The sequence below is a fragment of the Sturnus vulgaris genome, chromosome 28, assembly GCF_052056855.1.
Source record: "Sturnus vulgaris isolate bStuVul1 chromosome 28, bStuVul1.hap1, whole genome shotgun sequence".
Classification (NCBI taxonomy): domain Eukaryota; kingdom Metazoa; phylum Chordata; class Aves; order Passeriformes; family Sturnidae; genus Sturnus; species Sturnus vulgaris.
Window position 1 is genome coordinate 572,156 of NC_142270.1, and position 20,309 is coordinate 592,464.

Consider the following 20,309-nt stretch of genomic DNA (forward strand, 5'->3'; position numbering starts at 1 on the left):
TGCTTTGGTTTCCTCTTCCATCTCAGTCAGAGGGGAGGAAGGAGAGTGGTGTTGTCATGGAGGTATTCATTTGGCAGACACATGCTGCTTGGGTTTTGTATTCTGGGGCTTCGTTCTGGAAAAAACATTTTTTGCCATTTTAACATTTCCCTCTGCCGTTCGAAATCTCAGCTCCAGCCTTCAATGAGGAGTGCATGAGGAGAGGAGTCATAGGCTGGGAAAAATCTCTTGATTTCTGAAGAGAAAATTCTGAAAAGAACCCAAAGTACATTTAAAGCAAGTTTCCCAAGATCAGAGCTAAACTAAACCTTTCCAATGCCTGACCCACTGGCTTTGGGCTCTGGAGGAGCATCTTGCCAGTACTCGGGCAGGAAGGAGGAAGAAGCCGTAATTTAACAGCAAATTCAAGGCACAGGTTTTACAAAACCAGCTACGAGGTGTAAAGCACTAAAGACATTTTAAAGGCTTGGAATATCTCTGCTTTTAGAATTTTTTCTCAGGCTCTCAAAGCAGGCGCTAGCAGGGCCTGCAGTGTGAAGATAAAGACTTGTGCTTCAGGTTAATCCCAAGATACCACAGCAGTGGCCTTTTATTATTATATCACAAAACCATCGAGTTTAGCGCATTATTTCAAAGATACACGTAAATACTCGTCACCATGCAAAGCCGTAATGCGGGCCGTGGTTCCTCACGGACAGGGTTTCTGCACTCATTCCTCGCGGCGAGGAGGACGCAGAGCCGCCGCGCCCTGTCCGCTGTCCCTGGGGCGGCCCAGGGTCCGGCCGGTCTGAGGGGCGACCGCGGCCCGGGCGCTCCGCCACCCCCTCACGGCCCCGCCGGCACAGCGCCCCCTGCCGGCCAAGCCGCGCGGCATACCGGGACTTGTAGTCCCCACCGTCCCAGGGCACCCCCTCCGCTGGCGAGGGAGAACTACCGCCCCCAGCGTGCCGCGCGCGGCGCCGCCATCCCGCCGAGCCCTCGCTCCCCCTCCCTCCGCACCGTGGGGTCGGGGGCGCTCCGAGGGCTGCGGGACGGGCCATTCTGGGACGCAACATCCCGGGACGGGGCGGGGTGGAGCGGGACGGGATAGCGCGGGACGCGACACCCCAGGGAGGAGAGGCCGGGCCCTACAGCTGGCGGAGGCGCGGGGGCGGTGCTCCCGACGGCAGCCGGGACTTCCTGTGACGGCCCATTTCCTGGTCGGATGGGGCCGACGGGGGGCGGCGGCGGGCTTGGTCCCTGTCCCTGACGGGTTCGGTGGCCGCCGGTGACGCCGCCAGGCAGCGATGCGGGCCCCGGGCCCTGCCGGCAGCCGGCCCCCGCCGTGACCCGGTGGGGCTGCGCACGCCGGCCCCGCGGGACGCATGGAGGCACCCGCTGCCATCTGCCAGGTACCGGGCAGGGTCCATGCGGGTCGGGGCTCACGGAGGGGCCCGCGGGGGTAGCGCCGCAACCCCGTTATCCCCTGTGGTTTTGCAGGTGTAAGTCCCCGGGGGACAGCGCGGCTCGGCCCCGCCAGGCGAGCGGCCCCGGGCCCCCCTCAGCGGCCTCGGCAGGAGCCAGGAGGGGCTCGAGACCTGACACCGGCATCGCCCCCATCGCCGGCAGCTGCCGCCTCCTGAGACATGAAGAAGTTCTTCGACTCGCGCCGGGAGCAGGGCGGCTCCGGGCCCGGGTCGGGCACCAGCGGCGGCGGCGGCGGCAGCAGCGGCCCGGGCAGCGGCTATATCGGCCGGGTGTTCAGCATCGGCCGGCACCAGGTCACTGTGGACGAGGTGCTGGCGGAAGGTGAGATCTCGGTGCCTTTCTGAGCGTTCGATGTGTGCTGCTTTTTCCTCCCCAAGCTGAAAGGGAGGCCTTGAGTTGTTCTAGGCACTCAGCCTCCTCCTTGACCCCTAGATTACTGAATATTTCATTATCCTTGACAGAATTGCAGTCCAGTGGTGTCTGTAAGCTGACGTGTCTGGTCTTCCCATCTGTAAATCCAGTGTGGGTTTGCTGGATTTGTTTTTTTTTTTTTTTTAATGCTTTAGAAATTGGGGGATTTTCAGAAGTTAATTATTTCCCACTTCTCCTAGACTGAGAGTTAAAAAAATCAAAAGAAACACCCAAACCAAAACTTTCAAATATTTTGGTGCAGAACGAGGTGCTGTAAATAAAGAAAGCAGTGTGTTTTGCTCTTAAACTTTCTTCAGCTGTTACCTCCTTTCCTACCTCAAGCAGAGAGAATTAAAACACTGGAGTAAATTCCTTGTAGCTATGTTATGCACATTGGTAGGCTGAGCAGGACTGGCTGTGACCTGGGATGAAGGATTTCTCTGTGTGTGGGGTTTCTGCAAGGGGAAGTGGGGATCCCAATTGCCTTTTTTTTTTTTTTTTTTCCTAAATAAAATAGTTAGAGATCTAAAAATGAATCCTAGGGGTTAAAGAACCTATGATGCGTGCAGGCCTTGCAGTGCAGCAACCTGCTGGTGGCATTTGTTTAATTGTAACCTGCTCTGCTGCTTCAACTATCATTTTACATTTCATTTGTTGGGGCTGTAAGGAACCTCCTGAATGGTTCTGGCTGGTAACCTTAGCCTCGACCTTCAGAGAGATATTGGCCTCCTTAGACCTGCTCCTGGTCCCTCCTGCGCAGCATCCTGGGCAGATTTAGTCAAAGCAGTGTTTTGTTTTGATTGCGAAGGAGAGGGGAGCTGCTGGGAGAGAGCTGAGTGGGAGGACCTGTGTTGGCTTTTACAGAAAGAGCCCTAAAATGGAAAAGGGACTCTGTGTACGCTGCCTGTGTTCAGATTTGTGAGAATTCACCACGGTGTACAAGAAAATAGGTCTGTGACTGTTTTTTAAACTTGATTTCTGATGTGTTCTGCTGAGAGGAGCACCGATACCAGGCTTTTAACTGGCAACTATAGTGTTTTGGTTTTTTTTGGTTGAAATTTGAAATATAGGTTTGCCTGGACTGATATTTCCAAGGCCGTTTTGGCCCTGGAAGCTTAGGAACTACATACCTAAACTTGAGAAGCTGTCAGAGTCTCTTTTTAATACAGGATGGCCTCATCCTGGTAACATGGGAAGGCAGAGGCTCTTTTTGCTGATGAGTAATTTGCTGGCAGGGTTTGCCCCGTGCTGACAGCCCTGGGAAGCGACGCCATGTGTCACCAAGCCATGTGTCACCGGGCTCTCCTGCTGCAGCAGAGGTGGAGGTGGGAGCACAGATTGCCTGGCAGGGAAGAGCCTCCCCTCCCTCCCTCTCTGTCCTGGGGGAGCTGCTGCTTCTTGGGGCTTTTCCCTGCAGCTCCTGGTTTCTTGGCTGGCCTGTGGGATAGAGCATGATGGCCTGCAGCTCTGGGCTCCTCACACCAGGCCGAGCACCCCTGTGAAACAGGTGCTGTGTTCTGTTCCTGTGAGGCAGAGGGAGTTCTGGTGAAAGGTGCTGCCCAGGTATCTCCCTCACTCTGCTGTGGGCAGTCTGGAATCCCTCTGTGTGCAGAGTGAAGCCTCTGAGGGGACAAGAGCAAGGTGGCAGGTTGTCACCTTTTGTTGGGAACAGTGAAAGTGCTGTTTCCTCTGTAGGAAAGTTGGGCCATCTGGGGAGCAGTGTGGGTCAGAAGTGCTGCACTTCTGCATGCCTGTGGCTGAGTGTGCTGGTAAACAGCCTTTTCTCCCTGACTCAGCTGGAGCTCGTGGGCACCCCTGTCCCTGGGCTCCTGACGTCTGAAACCTCGGCTGGAAAACCTCTCTGTATCTGCAGTGGTATTTCAGCAGTGCTGAAAAGGCATCTCATGGCTATTTCTGCTAAAAGGAAAAGTCCCCTGGGAAGCACTTTGTAGGAGGAGTATCCTGTCTGGGAAGGAAGGACCTCTCATCCCCATTTCTTTAGGAGGGAATGGGGAGGCCTGTGTTTAGGTACAGCATGTGAAACATGAAAAAAAAGAGATGTAAAAGTGGCTTAAAAGAGAGAGAATTGATGAGGTGATGAATGATGTGGAGGAGACTTGAGTTGAGCCAGAACTTTTGGAATTGAAGTGTTGGGATTTGCCTCTGTCTGCCAGAGCCTGGTCACCCTGAATTCTGCTGAGCAACCCTGCTGACAGGGAGTGTGTCCTGGCTGCAGTACTGCCTGTGCCGGGTGGCAGATGGCTCCATGTGCCTCTGGGCTTTTGTGTAGATCCCCCAAAATACCTGCTGTGGTTAGGTGTACCTCCCACCCCTGAAAAGTAGTTCTGTCTGGATACTTGCCTTCCTGGGCAGGGAGTAACATCCCTTCCTTTTGGAAGGAAGTCGATGGGAATAATATAGAAGGAATTTGAGGGGTTGTGGTTGTGTTGTTACAATACTGGTGAATCAGTGTTTTTTTTACTAACAGGGTGTTGCAATAGGTGATTCCTAGTTGGATCTTAGTAGCTGTCCTGCTCTAATCCATATAATACCACAAATAATCCCTTGAAAAATTCCCCTCAGTGTTTCCACAAGGATTATCTGTGATGGGAGGGCAGTGCTGCTGGCTCTGGGGGTCTGCAGGGCCAGGTTTAAAGTCACACAGTGCCCCAGTGTGGGCTGAGGGGTGTTGTGGCTGATTTTGGGGTGAGTGGTGTTTCACAGAGCTGAAGTGAATACCCGGGAGCTCTTGCAGTGTGGGGCTGAGTCAAGCTGCTGTCTTGCTGTTTTCTTTCTGAAAAGAAACCAAAAGTGTTGGACCAAATCAGATACTGCTCTTTGTTTCTGCCTATGTGTAGGGGAAAAACCAAAACAACAAAAACCCACCCCAGAGCTCTAGGGAGCTTGATGTCCCTCTGATGGGGACCAAAGCAGCAGAAAAATTGAGAAGGATGTTGCCATAAATGAGGAATTTGCTAGGGAGTTTGAGAGATGTGCGTGTGTGGCAAAGTACCACGAGGCATGGGTACTCCTCCAAGCTAAAACAGGTTGGGGGTTGTCCCAGTGTCCTACTTTTGAGGGCCTCTGTGTTTTGTGTGACTCTGTACTCGAAATGTTGTGAGAGGGTGCTGAGCTGACCCGAGGTGTGTAAACATTGATGGGGGCATGTGTTTGAGCAGGGTTTTGTTTGTCTTGCTCTGCTTCTAGTAAAAGGTACAGGCTTCGTTTCTGCAGGTCGATGAAAAGTTACTTTTAAAATTAGTGGTTCTTTTTTGGATGTATTTTCTCCTTAAAGTGTGTAAGTAAGGGTTTAAGGTTTAATAATTGTTGGAAATCTCACTGAAGTTTTTCAGATGCGTGCTGTGTGTTGATTTGAAAGCATTTAATGGTTGGTATCATAAATGAGTGCAAAGTCACAAAATCATCTTATGTTTGCTGGCTGTATTTTTTTTCCTCTGTTTTGGAAAGAGGGACATTATGGGATTAATCTTGACTTCCCTTAGCAGACCTGCAGGCCAGTGCATGTAGGAAGCAGCTGGGAGAGGCTGTGAATGCCCAGCCCATGCCTGATGGGGTGGGGGTTCCCTGAACTGCCCAGTGGTGTGGCTGACCTGAGTGTGAAGGGTTTCTGCTGACTCCTGCCCTGCTCACCCTTGGCACCTCCTTTCCCTGCAGCACCTTAACCTGAAGTCACTGAAAATACATATGAGCTTCTTCTGAAATAATTTCATTTGAAAGCAAACCCAGTCTGAGGTACATTTTGCAGATTTATATGATCCTCAACCCACTTCCAGTGTGGTTGGGTTCCAGGCATTGCTTTGAAGTGTATTTTGTGAGTTACTGCTTTCTACTTCAGCCAAGGGCCAGCTGCTAATCAGCTGAGCAGTGACATTTGGATTAGGAATTAAACTGTTTCTCCTCTTGGAATGGGACATGTGATTTTTATTTTTTCTTTTTTTCCCTGTTGCTTTTTCTGTGTTTCTTGTGAGGCAGAACATGTATTCTACACTCTGCTCTGCCAGGTAGGATGTTTGATTCTGTGTTCTAGCAGTCTGTTTTTCTGAGAGTAGAAGCCAGGGGAACTTGTGAAGAATCCCAAGGGAGTTGGTAAATGTTGAAGTATCCTAAGTGTTTCGGTGCTTTTAGCAGCATGGCTTTTGCTGGGACAGTGTGTGCTGTGTCCTGAGATGTAATCGGGGAGGAAAAGCAGGTGTTAGTGGATTTAAGTGTGTAAGGAGTTGTGTAGGCCAGAGACTGGCCTGGCTTGTAGGCTTTATGCAGCCTGTCACAGAAGGGGTCTGGGTTGTGCCCAGGGGAGCTGGTTCCTTACGGAACAGTTGTGGTAGCTAAAGAGCTGGTTTAAAGGCAGCGTTAGCCCAGTGCAGTCATCATCCCAGGAGGGAACCTCCCGTGTTAAACCAAAATAGTTACTGTTTCAAGCAGTCCTGCTATGAAGTTGTCAGTAGAAGAAAGCTTAGTTTTGGGATTCTGGCTGGGGGTTTATACACGGTTTAACTCTCCAGCTGGGGTCTTGCAGAAGTGTTCTAGTAGTTATAAAGGAGCAGGTTGCTAACCTCTGGTTGCACGTGCACTGCCATAATGTTTTTATTGTGGCGTGGGCCTTCTCTCCTTTGTGCAGGAGCTTGTCAGCAGCTTGAGGAGACCAGGTGGAAAGTTATAGATGTGCTGAAGACAAGCTGGAATCCACTCTGGATTTAGCACTTCTTGCCTTCCAAGAAGGAACACTTGCATTAATCATGGCTAATAAGGGGTCAGGACTGGCTAGGTGCTGCACACTTGTGTTGGGAGTGGGAGCTGCTTCCCTTGAAGGTGACTTTTTTCAATGTAAATGTTCTGGGCGAGCTGAGGCTGTGCCCGTTGGGAAGGCAGTGTGCCAGCTGCAGGGTTGATGCTGCTTCTCTGGAAAGTCACAACCAATTTGCCTTCACTTGTGCTAAGTGTTTACTTGTGTTCTACGTGTGGAAAGAGACAGTAAGTCTGTGAGTACAACATGCCATAAGCAAAGTTGGTTTATAGAGGAGTTATCTTCTGATAATAAGAGGTAACTAAGTTTCGCAGGAAGGGGTGCTGGCTCCCTTGGATGGGAGAAGCACAGGATGTCCTTGTGGTGGTATCAAGCTGGAAGCAAGCCTCCTTGGATCAGATACTGGCTGCTGTAGTTCTTGAGAGTAGGAACAATACTGACAGTGATTTACAAGCACAAGGAAAAGATTTGGAAAGGCTTAAGTGAGGCACTGCAAGGTAATTCTCATTTGTGGCTTTTTGTCATTATGGAAACTTTCTCCTTTTGTAGGAGGTCCAGGAGTTGCCACTAAATGAAATGAAAGTTATTGTTAGCTGCCCACAGTGTGATGCAGCAGAGTGAAACAGAGGGGAGCTGCTGCAGCTCCTCTAATGTGAGGAGCTCTCACTACCCCGACTATCTGAGCCCTGGCATGTCTGTGAATGTTTCCTTCCACCCCTTTTAGGGCTGCTGGGATCTCAGAGGGAGGTGAAGCAATGAAGAGCATGTGTGGCCAAGTCAGGAATTGATCTCTGGCCTTCCAGATTGGGTGCTTTAATTGCAGTCTGTGTTTCCTGTCAAGTGCTGCCTTTCTGTGATTTCAGAGAATATGCTCTTGGCACACGTGTGATTTGGGTGTAAATTCACACTTGCTCTGTGGCAGAACCTCTGCTGATACCAGCACCCTGGGCCATGTGGTGCAGGATTGGATTAAAGACATTTTTGGAACAAGATGCTCATAGCATCTGGTTTGCTTCATGATTTTGCAGAAACAAATTGCGTACCAGTGACGGGTGATCTCATAGATTAAAAATAAAAAAAGCCATCAGCAGCTGAGTTCCCTGAGCAGGGATTTGTGTGTGCATCCCCCCACAGCTGAGCTGGAAGCTGGGCTGGTGCTGTGATGAGGGCAGGTAGAGCTGATCTTCATTCACTGTTAGTCACACACCAGTTTCCCTTCCCATTAGGTGATCATAGGCCTGTGTTAGGGGGCCCCAAAATGTGCCTGTGTGAACTTAAAAAGTAATCTGACAAGCTGTTCTTGAGAGTGTGAGAGCAAAATGCAAGATCTTCTGAGGCTCTCTAATTGCACAGCTGTTGTTCAGATATCATCTTACCTTGTCTCTCCTTCTGTAAGCAAAGTGATGCTTGCAGGGCTGATGTGTGTTTTTGCTGCACAAATGGCAGCAGTAAAATAAACTTGTCTCAAAGATGTGCAGAATGCTCCATGAGGACATGATGTGCCTGGTTCCTGTGGCTGTCACTGAACATCAGTCTCTCTTCAAGGCAGCAGAGCGAGCAGGAGGTTCCCTTGGTTTGGTATGTTACACATGTTTTTGTGACTTCACTGCTATCCCAGGTTACTTAGGAGTGCTATTCAGATGTTTATGAGATTGGTGGAAAATTTGGACTTTCAAAGTGGTTTGAAATACTTAAAAGGAACACAGGAAATCAGTGCTGATATGAGAAGCACAGAAATTGAGACCTTTCACTTTATGTGCCTTCTCTGCATGACCTACCTGCTAATTCACTGTTACTTCAATTACCTGTTATGACCCTCTGAAGGATTAATGGCTTCTGACTTGGGAAGTGCTTCAGCCATAAAGACCTCTCTGGCACTGAGCTGCTGCTTGGGGGGAGGGAGCTGGATCGATGGGAACTCCTCACTTATGGCTGCATTGTGGCCACATGAAGGTTATTTGTGGCTGCTGCTGGCCCAGGGCTCTGCTCTAATGACTCTCTTCATGACCTTTGGCAAGAAGTGTTGAGTACCAAGGGTATGCAGATGGCTGGTGGCATGAACAATACCCTGAGACTGTTAAAGAAAACACTCTCTGAGGTTGGAAGGATCTATGAAAGCACCTGTGTGTGTGCAGGACTCAAGTGCTGCCACACTTGCCTTTTCACACAACTGATGAAATCCTACTGGTTCTTATGTTTGTGGCTTTTATTGGCTATGTTTGTAAGGAAATACAAGAAATGCATCACAGAGCCCTGATGTGTGGGTTGTGGGGTGGCAAAGGATGGTGGAGGCACAGTGTGGCAGAGAAGGGGAGGGGGCAGTGCAGGCAGGTCACACTGTTCTGTGATCCTTGGGCACATATTTCTGGGAAGAGCAAATCTGCTGAATGTCAGAGCCTTTCAGCCTTTACCTGTTGCTTTTGAGTCAGCAGATGTGCTTGGATATGTGAATATGAGTTTACCCTTTTTTTTCTGTGCTCCATTACCAGTTGTAGTTGGAACTGCTGAGCTGTCTCTGCTCTCTGGAGAACACAAAGGCTCTGTGTGTGAGGTGTCACACAACCTGTGGTTCTGTGCCTGTCCCTCTCTGCAGAGCAGACAAACAGATGGTGGCAGGGAGGCTTATCAAATTATTTTACAAATGAGAAGCTGAAGCCCATGAAGATGAAGCCACTTGATAAGGGCTGTGTAAGAGAGCAGGGATAGTCTTGTATTAAGTGCAAATATAACTCCTTGCCTGGTGTTTTAATCACAGGGTCATTAATATTCATGTCACCATAATACCCAGGAACTTTTATCATGGACCAAGGCCCTGTGTCACATAACACAAATGCAAAACAAAGCCTGTCCCTGCTCCTTGGAGATTCCTGGCCCTTCCCTGTGCCAGTGATTCCCAGCACTGTGCTTGATACCAGAATACACTCGTGTGCTGCTGCCTTAGGAGGCCTGTTCAGAGACCGGGTGTGAGGTGCAATCAGCTGTGATGGTACAGCTGATCATGGGGTGAGAGTTGACACACAGGATCTTCTGGAGATCTGATATTATTCAGAGACCATGGGAAACACACAAACTCAGCCTTGCTCACCCAACTTTCAGCAAAACCTGACAGGATTAAATGTACTGGATTTTCTAAAAAATTAAAATGATGCTATTTTTGAAGAGGGACAGATGGTTGTTTTCTACCTTTTGCTTTTGTTTTAAACTTAACATAGAAGCCCTTATACTGTACCTTTGAAAGCTTTTCTGCAACTGATGCATTCAGTGATACATTTATTATTTAAGTTGGGATATAAATAAATAAGGCAATCATTTAAGTTCATTTGAACTGATGAATTCAATCCCCAATGGTTACAGGCTTGGTGAGTAACAGTCACAAGACTGCAGGTTCTGGACCCCTGCAACTGTTTCCTGTTCTAGGCATCTGACAAATGAACAGACAAATGCTTCATACCTTTCCCTCTTCACCTATGTATGTGTGGAAATCTGAAAGCACTGTTTCATGTAGAGCTGATATTTTTCCCCGTTAAATACTGAATGATGGATACTTTGTGCTCCTGGCTGTACCTGGGGATTTAAATTCCCTGAGACCTGCCTGGTGGCGTAGTGGATACCTCTCTATATGCTTAGCATGTGCTCAGAAGTTAAAAAGTTCATTGCTGTCTTCAGGGGTGGATTAGCATATGCCCTGCAGAGGAATGGGATGTGTCTTTGAGTTTTCCTGTTACTCAGGGAGGTGGCACTTCAGTGGCCCAAGGGTTCCTGTAACCTGTAGTTACACAGGTACCCATAACCTGTAGTTATCTGGCATTCCTGGAAAGGTTGAACTCTGGACTCCTGGGTTTAAGGAGAGGAAGCTGGTTGGAGAGAAGCCTCCATATGCTGCTGTGAGCTCAGGCTCTTCCTGGAATGTGTGTAGTGGAGTTCTGCTTGTGGTTCTGCTGCTGCCGTGCTCAGGAGGCATGTTTGGGTGCTGGCTGCCCTAGGAATCAAAATTCCTAAGTGCAGGACTTGTCTGTTGCCATGAGCTGTCTTGGATCCTTGCATAATTGCTTCCCAAATGGAGTGTGCTGTTACCATGACACTTCTCCTTGGCCTTCACTGCCTGGCCCTTGCAAGCCAGTCCAGTTAAGGACCAGTCCCAGCCCTGGCCTTCATCTCTCTTTCTCCTTCCTCTACACCTCCAGCTACAACCTGCTCTCTGCTCGACTAGTTTTGCTTTTTTTCTCTCCTCTCCTGCCGACATGATTCACGGCTTCCTTGCCTTTCCAGGGAAGCTTTGCAGCTGCCTGCAGTTGCTGCAGCTTCTTGCTGGCTTTGCAGTTCCAGTCATGTTCACTCTGAGCCCGTCATGCTCTGCAGCATGTTGATGCCAGTGCTAATTTCACTTGGAGATGAACATGGGCTCAGATGCTATTAGCAGCTGCTGGGAATAATAGCAGCTGAAATGTGCTTTTTAAAGGGCTGACTGATAACTAAACAAATGATCCTTTTAAATTTTTTTTAAGCCATGAGTTATTCATGACCCATTAATTTTTATTTTTTTTCAGGCTTACAGTGGAAGTTCAAGGACTAAAATTGTTACAATAGAGAAGGGACTGAGTCTGCCTTGCCAAGTAATCTATTTGGAGCAGCATGTCTTGCTGCATAGTAATAAAACACTGTTCTATCAGCTTTGGTTCTCCAAGTGTGCCTGTCAGGGAGTAATGGAGTGGATGCACAGGGCTGTGCAGCAGAGCACATGCCCAGCAAATCTACCCACGTGAACACCTAAATGTGCTTCCTGCTGTGACGGCCAGTACACTTCCATTGCCTCCAGTGAGCTGCTGTTTGTTATGAAATTGCTGTCACAAATACTGCAAATACTGGGATACTTTAATACCCCTGAATTGGGATGTCTGGGCTGTGCTCTGCCAGTGCTCTCGGAGTGCCAAGCTACTGCTGCCCTTGGACTGGAGCTTCTGACCAGAGTGTGGATTTAATGCAGAGCCTGGATATTGCCCACTGGCTTCTAAAATGCTGTTGCATGGCAGAGATTAATTTCCTTCCCCTCCTTTCTCTGCTGTGTTGTGGTTTACAGCTTCCTCTTTTGTCCTTCTCCATGGACCTGGCCTGGGAGTTGCAAGAGGATAGTGTGGGGAGTGAGGTGTCTCCTAGAGTTCTGTAATGAGATGGAATCCTGAAATGTACAAAGTAATGAAACGGAATGGTTTTAAATCGTCTCTATCAAAATAAACCCCCAGAGAACTGACAAGAGGCAGTTATGCTTTTCCCATGTCGTCCATGCAGTGAAGATGCCTCTAACTATATAATTATTGTGTCTGTTTGCCATTGTGAGCATCATAGCTGATAGACTGAATGTTCACTCCCCAAATTGCCACAATCCTTAGACAGTCTTGCTCCTCTAAAATAAGGAGAAGTAAAGGCCCTGCTGATGTTGTGTGAGGTTCCTGGCTGTATTATTTTGCATAGTTCAGGCACTCCTGGCTGGGACTGCCACACCAACATTAACGATGGTGACGCCCTGCCTATTTAAAAGGAGAGGGTGGAGCTTGTAAATCTAAATCTGTCTTGTCGTGGCCTAGATATTGCAGCAGTGACACTAAGCAAAGGCCCTATAATTATGTTGATAATATTGGATAATCACATTAGGTTTCTCAGCTACGGTAAATCTGTGTAGGGCTGACTATGGCCTTGCTTTCCCCTGGCTGAGAGTCTGACCCATGAACTCTGTGTAAGCTTAAGCCTTTTACCTGGGGAGAAGTCCTTTGCGCAGATGTGCTGGATGTTCTATTAAAGTTTTCCTGGTGGTATTTAATGCCTAAAGCTTAAACAGTGCTGCAGTTGGAGCTGCTGCTTTCTGGAGTTGGAAGTGAGAAGGGTTTGTGATAAGCAGGACTTTGTCTGGGCTGTTCTGCTCTCTTGGAAGCAGACCTTTGCCCTGGTGATGGGTGTTGTTTGATGGACTCTGGAGGCATCTTTGAAGCTGATTGTTTGGTTTTTTCCCTTTTTCTTCCTGCCACCCCCTGAATCCCAGTTACATTTTGTGTGGGCATGGGGCTGACGCAGATGCCGGGCTGTCTGTGCCTGGAGAACTCGCTCAGCGTGAGGCTGCCTGAGGGATTTCTGCTGGCCAGCCATGAAGGCTCCTTGGCTTGCTGCTTTCATGTAGAAACTGTTGCTTACATGCAGATTGACTTTGTGCAGATCAGATTCTTCCCAGCTCAAATGTGAGCTGTGTGGAGAATTTCTAGCTGCTTAAAATGGTTCTCATAGGAAGGACAGTGCCTAGCTGTGGAGGTGTAGGCTGCACATGGATCTCTCTGCTATGGACTGTGTGGAGCAGTGAGTTGTTACTGCCCTGCTCAGGGCTGCTGTTGCTGTGAATATGAACTGGGTGAGCACAGAATCCACCTCAGTTTCCCAACGCTGCTTTCCTCTGGCAGTGGATGAAACCTGGGAAGCTCCAGCATTTGCTAGGAGGAAACAAGCTGTGTGCATGCTCTGCAGGGAGGGAAGGGAAGCTAGGGGTTTGCCCAGCAAAGCTTGAATATTCTTCAAGAGTCCTCCTATGCCAGGAGGATTCTGTCCTTGGCTGGCGTGACACACCACCTGTATCTGTGTCCCTTATGTAATTTCTTCAATTAAAGTATCACTAGAAATGCTCACAAAATAGCTGTATTTCCTGTATGTTCGCTTTAGCTCTAAGTTCTCCTGACTTTTTACTGTTGTAACTGTTACAATCTTCTTTAGAGTATCTTCACCATTAAATTCCTGATCTTGTTGCAAAAGTACCTTCTTAGCTAATTTTCCATCTGTGGAGTTGGCAGGATTCAGCTGATTCTCCTGATACTGTGCACGTTTCAGGTTTCCTGCCATGAAATACTAGACGTCCTCTATGCTTTACCTAGGTGCTGTCTACTTTCCCTGCAGTTCTGGACCTCTGATTGCCTCCTACAGCCACTTAAATGGTCAGAGCAGGGTTGAAATCTGAGTTACTATGACCCTGGCTCCTTATACAGAAGAAGCTCTTTCAGCTGGAGTTAGTGGTGTGCCCTTTCTTTTTTACTCTCAAGATAAAGCTTAAATATTCAGACTATTTAATTGGTGGTTGATGTTTCAAGATCTGATCTGATAAATTTCCCAGAGCAGTTCTATCTCCACTCCAGGATAAAACCTTTTAAAGTGCTGTTTAAGGACAGTGGAAACAGCCCACAGGAACAAACGAAGCCACAGCTGAAAGCTCATTGAACCACCCAGAATGTGCACTGATTTTTGTTTGGTTTTAGTGTGTTTAACTCCCTGTACAGGTGAGTACAGCGAAGTCAGGCATTGAGAGCTGGATCTCTTCTCTTGGAAATGAGCACGGGGAGCTTCCCAGGGACTGTGATGGAAGGAAGTGTGGTGCAGTGTTTTCTGCACTCTCATTTGCTTTGTAGCTCTCAGGCCTGAATGCACTGTAAGAACTCGTGTTGGTGGTTCAGATTTCTGAGCTGAAGGAGAGCAGCACTGCCCAGAGCCCTCCTGTCTGCCCTGCAGAGACCAGTGCTTTGTGGTCCTGATATGCAGAGCTCCTTGAAATAGCTTGCTCCAAATACTGCTCTGGGAAATGCTGGGACAGGCCTTTAGATTGAAGCAGTCCCTTAAACTTGGCACTGTTATGCATTAGATAAGTCAAGGGACTTAAAATACAACAAAAAGCAACTAAGTAAAGCTTGTTATTTCCTTTGAGGTAGAAAATCTGGGCTGAGAGAGGCCCTGTTTAATTTAGTGTTATTATCTGCTCTTCTCAGCTGGGGAGGCTGTTGGCTGGGGATGAGGGTTTGTTCTGTTCTTGTTCAGAACTGGACTCTGGTTTATAACACACATGTACACAAACACACGCACTGTTTACAGGCGTTTGGGTGTAGTAAGACCAGGAGATCCACATTCAAGTCCTACTGGAGCAGAGCCTGCTGCTGTTGCGTGTGTGGTGTGTCCTGAGTGTCACCTCTGTCCCCACAGCCACCTTCAGACAGTTGTGCAAGTACCACTTACATCAGTGTTTGAACCTGTGGCTGAGCACACCCTGTCAGTGCTTTGTGCTTCAGCGTGCTGACTGTTGACATAGTTCAGCCCAGGTGCAGAAAACCCTGGTTGTTTAGCCTGGGTTATGGGAAACAAATACTGGTTTTGTCCATGTACTCCTGACAGGTGATGCAAGCCTGTGCCTTGAGACAGACTGTGTGTTTTCTGTGCCTGCAGCTTGAGGGTGAATAATCTTCACTTATATGGATATAAAATGGCATGTAAATACCCTACTGTAACCAGAGGATTATGGAATTGGGGGGGAGAATGAGTCACAGGCGTTAATTAAATCCCAAACCCCAAGTGTCGTGTCTCTCCAACATGTGGTACTAAACCAACTAAATGTAAACACAAAGGAGAACATTAGTACAACCACCACTACTTTGAATCCTTCTAGTCTTCTTGTGCTGGATCATCTGGAAGAGAGTCTGGATAACATCCTTCCAGTTACCCAGGAGGTTGTGGAGAAAAGATGGGTTGTAACTATACTGGTGTGTAAGGGAAGAACTTGGGGTTGAAATCCAGTGGAGATTTTGGTGAGACTTCTGGTGGTGACAGGGTGGTAACACCCAGGAATAAATTGCTGCAGAGCATGTGGGGAGTAGAGTGGTGAAAGAACAGGTTAGAAGATGTGCTAGGAGGGACTGTGGGCAATGTCAGTCCTGCCAGAGAGAGGCGGAGTCGGGTGAAATCCTCTGTGGTACCTGGCAGTGCTGAGAAGCCTATAAAAATCTTTCTTCCAGTTGGTAACGTGTTCTGCCATAGCCAAAGTGTCAGGAGAGGGTGAACCTTCAGTCCCATCCTGTTGGGATGACTTGTTGCTATCTCTTACTAGGAGAGGGGCCTGCTCTGGGCTGGGACCACCTACCCTTTTTAACACCTTGGCTTGAAGAACAGAGACTTACTTGAAAATTGCTTGTGTTTCTGACTGTCTCTGTCCAAAGGAAGGGTGGGCAGAGATAATGTTCCAGGTTGAACTCAGTAAATCATGGATTGTACCAGTGTTGTCTTTACTTCCTTGGGTGTCTTCATGATCTTGGCTATTACCCTAATGCAAAGTCTGCCTCATTACTCTACCCTCTGAATTCTGCCTCAAATGATTTTAGAAACAAAATGAGGGAGTTGTATTTTTCTGTAAAGATGTTAATGCTGACACAATGTGACTTTAAAGGTGTCGCAGATGCTTCATAAAGCAGAAAAAGCAATGTGCAGTGATCCTGTTCATTCCAACCCCCTGTTTTGTATCACAGTAGAACGCTTCACAATGCTGCCTCTGGTTTGTGGGCACATTTGGTAACAAGGAATAATACTGGAACAGAAAGCTTAATTTGGAGTAAAATATCCTGTCCTGGAAACAAAGAGTCTGAAGTGATGCATAAGTGGCATAAAAATGGGGAAAATGGGATTTGAAATGGTGTGTTTCCAGCAGGTATGTGCAGCAATACCCTCCTGCTGGGCAATGGAAGAGTGGAATAAAGGCAGCAGAAAGAATATATTGGCACAGATTAATAGCCACAAAAATAGCACTGTAATCCTAATGCAAATCATGGGGAGCTATTATTGAAATAAAAAGCCCATATTAAAATATACCAGCAAATATTTACTTGTGTGGAGGGTCACACCAGGTCATGACATGAGGCAGGATCAACAGGACTGTTTTCCTTGGCTCTCCTCGCTGTCACTGCTGGGTTTGTGGGACACTGTGGTGCTTTTTACAGGAGCTGCTGGGGAGTCTCCTCGAGGCTCATGCTGTGGTCCCAGTGGCACTTCCCAGCAGTCACAGGAAGGTGTTTTGGAGGTCTCTGCAGCTCAGCAGCCCCAGTATGCTCAGAGAACAGGATCCCAGGGCACCTCTTTTGCCTGTGCTACAAATGGGTCACTTGTCTATCTTCATCCTAGCTGTGCAGGATGGGGAACCAGGCTTAGGGTATCCCTTCAGCTTTGCTGAAAGCTGACCTGGAGAGCTGTAGGGGAGCAGCACTGGCACATGGTGAGCTTTTCCCTGGCATGCTTGCGGAACTCTGCTGAGCTTGACTGTTGTCAGAAATAATTACGGATTGTTGTATTATTTAACTTGGGCCAAACTGTTTTCCTTGGCCTTTTTTCTTTGTGGTGACCCCACTTTTTGAGTGATTTCAGAGCTGAAGCTTGCTGTAACCATCTCTGTCTCTGGAAAAGATGTCCAAGAACATTGGTGCTTTAGGATCAAGAATCACATCACAGAACAGTTTGGGTTGAAAGGAGTGGCTATTGTATATACATAACTGTATATACACTATATATATATATATATATATATATATATATATATATACACAACTGTATATACAGTGTATTTCTTCTTCTTTTTTTTTTTTTTGAATGACTGTGTGTTGCTCCAGTTAGAGGAGCCAGAGGTGCAGGATGGCTTCCTCAGGACGACAGCAGAGAGAAAATGGTTCTGGTGTTGCCAGGTGATGATGTCCAGTGACGGGTAATGTGTAATGTATGTGTGACAGCTGCCTGTGGCTGTGACTGGGGGAAAAACACATTCTTGTGTTTTAGTAAAGCTTTGGGAATGGTGAGCTGGAAACACCCCATACAAGAGAGTCACTGTGGTTTTCCTGTAGCTGGATCACAGCATCCTCGTTGTGGGGAAAAAGCCAAAACCTGAGTGAGCCTGCGCTTGTACTCAGGAAGGTAAGTGCCAGGGAAGTTCTTCTGGCTGGTGAGATAAGGCAAAATATGACATAACTCTTGATGGATAAGGATCAGTAAGTATTGGAATTGTGCAAATGGAGTGGCTTTGTGCCTGGTTCAGCAGAGCTCTTAAAATTAAGTGTACAGCTGGAGCTTAAAATGCCTTGTTGGCTGTCCCTGGAGGCTGAATGTTCCCAGGGCAGTTTTGGGGACATCTGAGCCACACTTGGCTTCCCCTCAACTGCAGTGCTGAAGCACAGTGGGCTGTCTGCACACGGAGCATTGAGGGGGATGAAATGGACCTAAAATACAGCAAGATGGTAACAGTTGAGTGGAAAACCATGTTATGTTTGTCCGTCTTGGAAAATAATTTCACCACTGAGGAATAAAAGTTTTTAGTGGCATCCACAGTGTTTATCAGGAGCTTTGGTAATTCCAGTTATTGTTAATTTGTTTGTGGAAGAATGATGGAGAAAATCCAAAACGAAACAGTGATTTTTCATTTATTTTTGAGAGTGGAAATTGGTGATTTGGCAGTTTCAAGCCAAATAATTTGAGTGCCTTAACTGAAAAGAGGAGTGATTCCTCTTCAAACCCAGCATAGCCTCAGAAAAGAAAGAGGGGTATGATTGGAGGAAAACCTTGACTGTTTGCAGAGGGAAAACACACCCATGGAGATGTTTTTGTAGCTGCTGTTGCAGAGCTCAGGTGTGCAGCTGGTAGGTCATGGAGCTGTGTGTCTCTTTTGCTGCTGGACAAGCGGCACTCGTGTCTCTGGGAGGAGCACTGAGCAGGATTTTAGGAGGAGGTTCTGTCTAATTGTGTTTGGATGAGGCAGTTCCTGTTTTGTCAGTGTAGCTGCTGTCTCTGGCAGAGGCTGTTGGATCTGCCTCGCTGGGCAGCATAGAAATGCAGTGTGTTTTGGGAGCTCTGGGGACTCCTGGACATGCCTTTGGTCCTGCAGAGCCCATGAAATCCAACCTGCTTTTCTGTGTGTGCACAGGGCAGAGTCCAGCTCTGCTCCTGGACTATTATTAGCTCGGGTGAGCTGGTCTGTTGAGCTGGGGCTTCAAATACTGACTGGCTACTGCTGAACTTGCTTTGTTTTGGCCTGGCATGGACAAAGCGTGGTGGGATCTCAAGCTGTCCTGTGCAGGGCTAGGAGTTGGACTTGGGTGATCCTTGTGAGTGTCTCCACTTCAGGATATGCTGTGATCTATGAAAACAGGCTTTTAAACAGTTTTTTTTCTGGGTGTTGTCTGGCAGGCACAACACCTGCCTGTGGATGAGCCTTGTTTTCCTCTCTGCTGTTCCAGGTTGCCTGGCGGGGGGGGAAGGTCTGGAGCAGGGCTGAGGAGGTGGTGCTGTGTGACGGTACAGGTGTGGTGCTGGTGGGAAGGAGGTTCTCAGGACAAGACATTTGGGGTGGTTTCCCTGCCACCCCCCCAGTGGTGCCATCCCAGAAGGACCAGGTGGGTCTGTGGAGGGTGAGGGGTGGTGTCCAGAACTCACCTGGTTTGTGTCACCCCAGTGAAAAGCAGCTCTGGAAGTGCTCATCACCAGAGGGTGAGGGAAGGAGCCCGTGTCTCTGTGGTTCTTCCTCACCACGACACCTGTTGATGCAAATTCTGTGCAGAGCAATGCTGTGCTTGGTTGCAGGTTGTCATTGCTGCCTGCCTGTGGCTTGCCGGCTGCAAGAGGATTCCATGATTGCAATCCACGTGAATCCCTTAAACGCAGCACAGTGCTCTCTCCTTACCTTGCAGGAGCTGAGAGGGATCACGTGCAGCCCTGTGCAGCTGCTCTTACCTAGTTTAGAAGTGCTTGCCTGGCTGTGAGGAGTTCTGCATCCTGCTGAAATTACAGAAGGGCTGAAAACATAACTACCAGAGCTGGCAGCTGGCCAGTGCCCTGACACAAACCTGCATGGAAAATTGCTTTGGCATCTGTATTGACTGGAGATAATTGGAACTTCCCAGTATTTTTTCAGCTTATCCTAAAACCTTTTAGCAAGAACAACAGTCAGGCAGCAGTGTATAAAATGATAACCATGTTTCCATGCTATGGAGGCAGGCCTAAAGTGCCAAAGAGACACAAAAAAAGAAACCCCTGTAGATGGTGGTGGCTCTAAGCTGATGGTGATCCCAGTGTATGCTGCCTGCTCAACAATATTAATATGTCTTCAGGATGAACACAGAAATAACTTCTCACTATTTAGAATGGGAATAATACTTTAGCTTTTGCTGGCTGGTATGGGAAGAGTTCCTTCAGAACCTTAAATCACAGGCATGTATACAGGGGAAAACTGTCCTCTGAGGTGACTCTCAGGCTTAGCTCTTGCTTTTGTCCCTTCTGGCGCTTGCAAGTCTCTGGATTTATTTATTCTGTTACACTGGTCTCGTGCCTTTTGCTTTCCACACGTGTACGGGAAAAGAGGCTTTAGCAGCAGAGATATGGGGATGTTCCTGGTGCCTGGAATACTTTGCCTCTAAGCTGTGCTTGTGTGTGACCCACCCTCCTTGGCCACGTGTAGCGCATGCTCCTGAGCCGACCTTGGCTGCTGGGAGCTGCTCAGATCCTGGGATGATCATCTTTATGTTGGAGCTGGCAGTGCCTGGCCGTTGTCTTGCTGTTCTCTGAGAGCAGTAGTAAATGGTCTTGTAATGTGCATCTGGCAGGGCTTCATCATAATTGCTTATAAATTCATCTTTGATCTGTTTCCTTTCAACCTTACCCAGATTTAGCCAAGTTGGGGGTTGGACTGGAAAAATGAGGGAGAAATTGGTTGTGGTCTGGAGCTCTGGAAGCTGAAAGCCCTTGAGGCTGAGGAGGTGCTGGTGGTGGTGTAGATGTACAGTGGGCAGGGAGGAAGGGTTAACCAGCTGTCAGCAGTTCAAAGATCAGGTAAGCATATGATTTTCAG

At 48.1% G+C, this 20,309-nt stretch overlaps 1 protein-coding gene across 5 annotated transcripts in view; it reads left to right on the forward strand.

The window, feature by feature from the left end:
- Positions 1 to 1,218: 1,218 nt before the first annotated feature.
- The window catches only part of AAK1 (AP2 associated kinase 1), a 71,242-nt gene continuing 52,151 nt past the window's right edge, over positions 1,219 to 20,309 (forward strand). Inside the window, exons 1-2 of one of the 5 annotated variants that reach the window (XM_088179900.1) lie at positions 1,219 to 1,391; positions 1,480 to 1,788. In XM_088179900.1, the coding sequence (XP_088036026.1) occupies positions 1,626 to 1,788 (163 nt within the window). In that variant the 5' untranslated portion in view covers positions 1,219 to 1,391; positions 1,480 to 1,625. Of the gene's footprint in view, positions 1,392 to 1,479; positions 1,789 to 20,309 lie in introns of those variants that run through there. The other 4 variants (XM_088179904.1, XM_088179903.1, XM_088179902.1 and 1 more) reach the window with 4 other exon arrangements.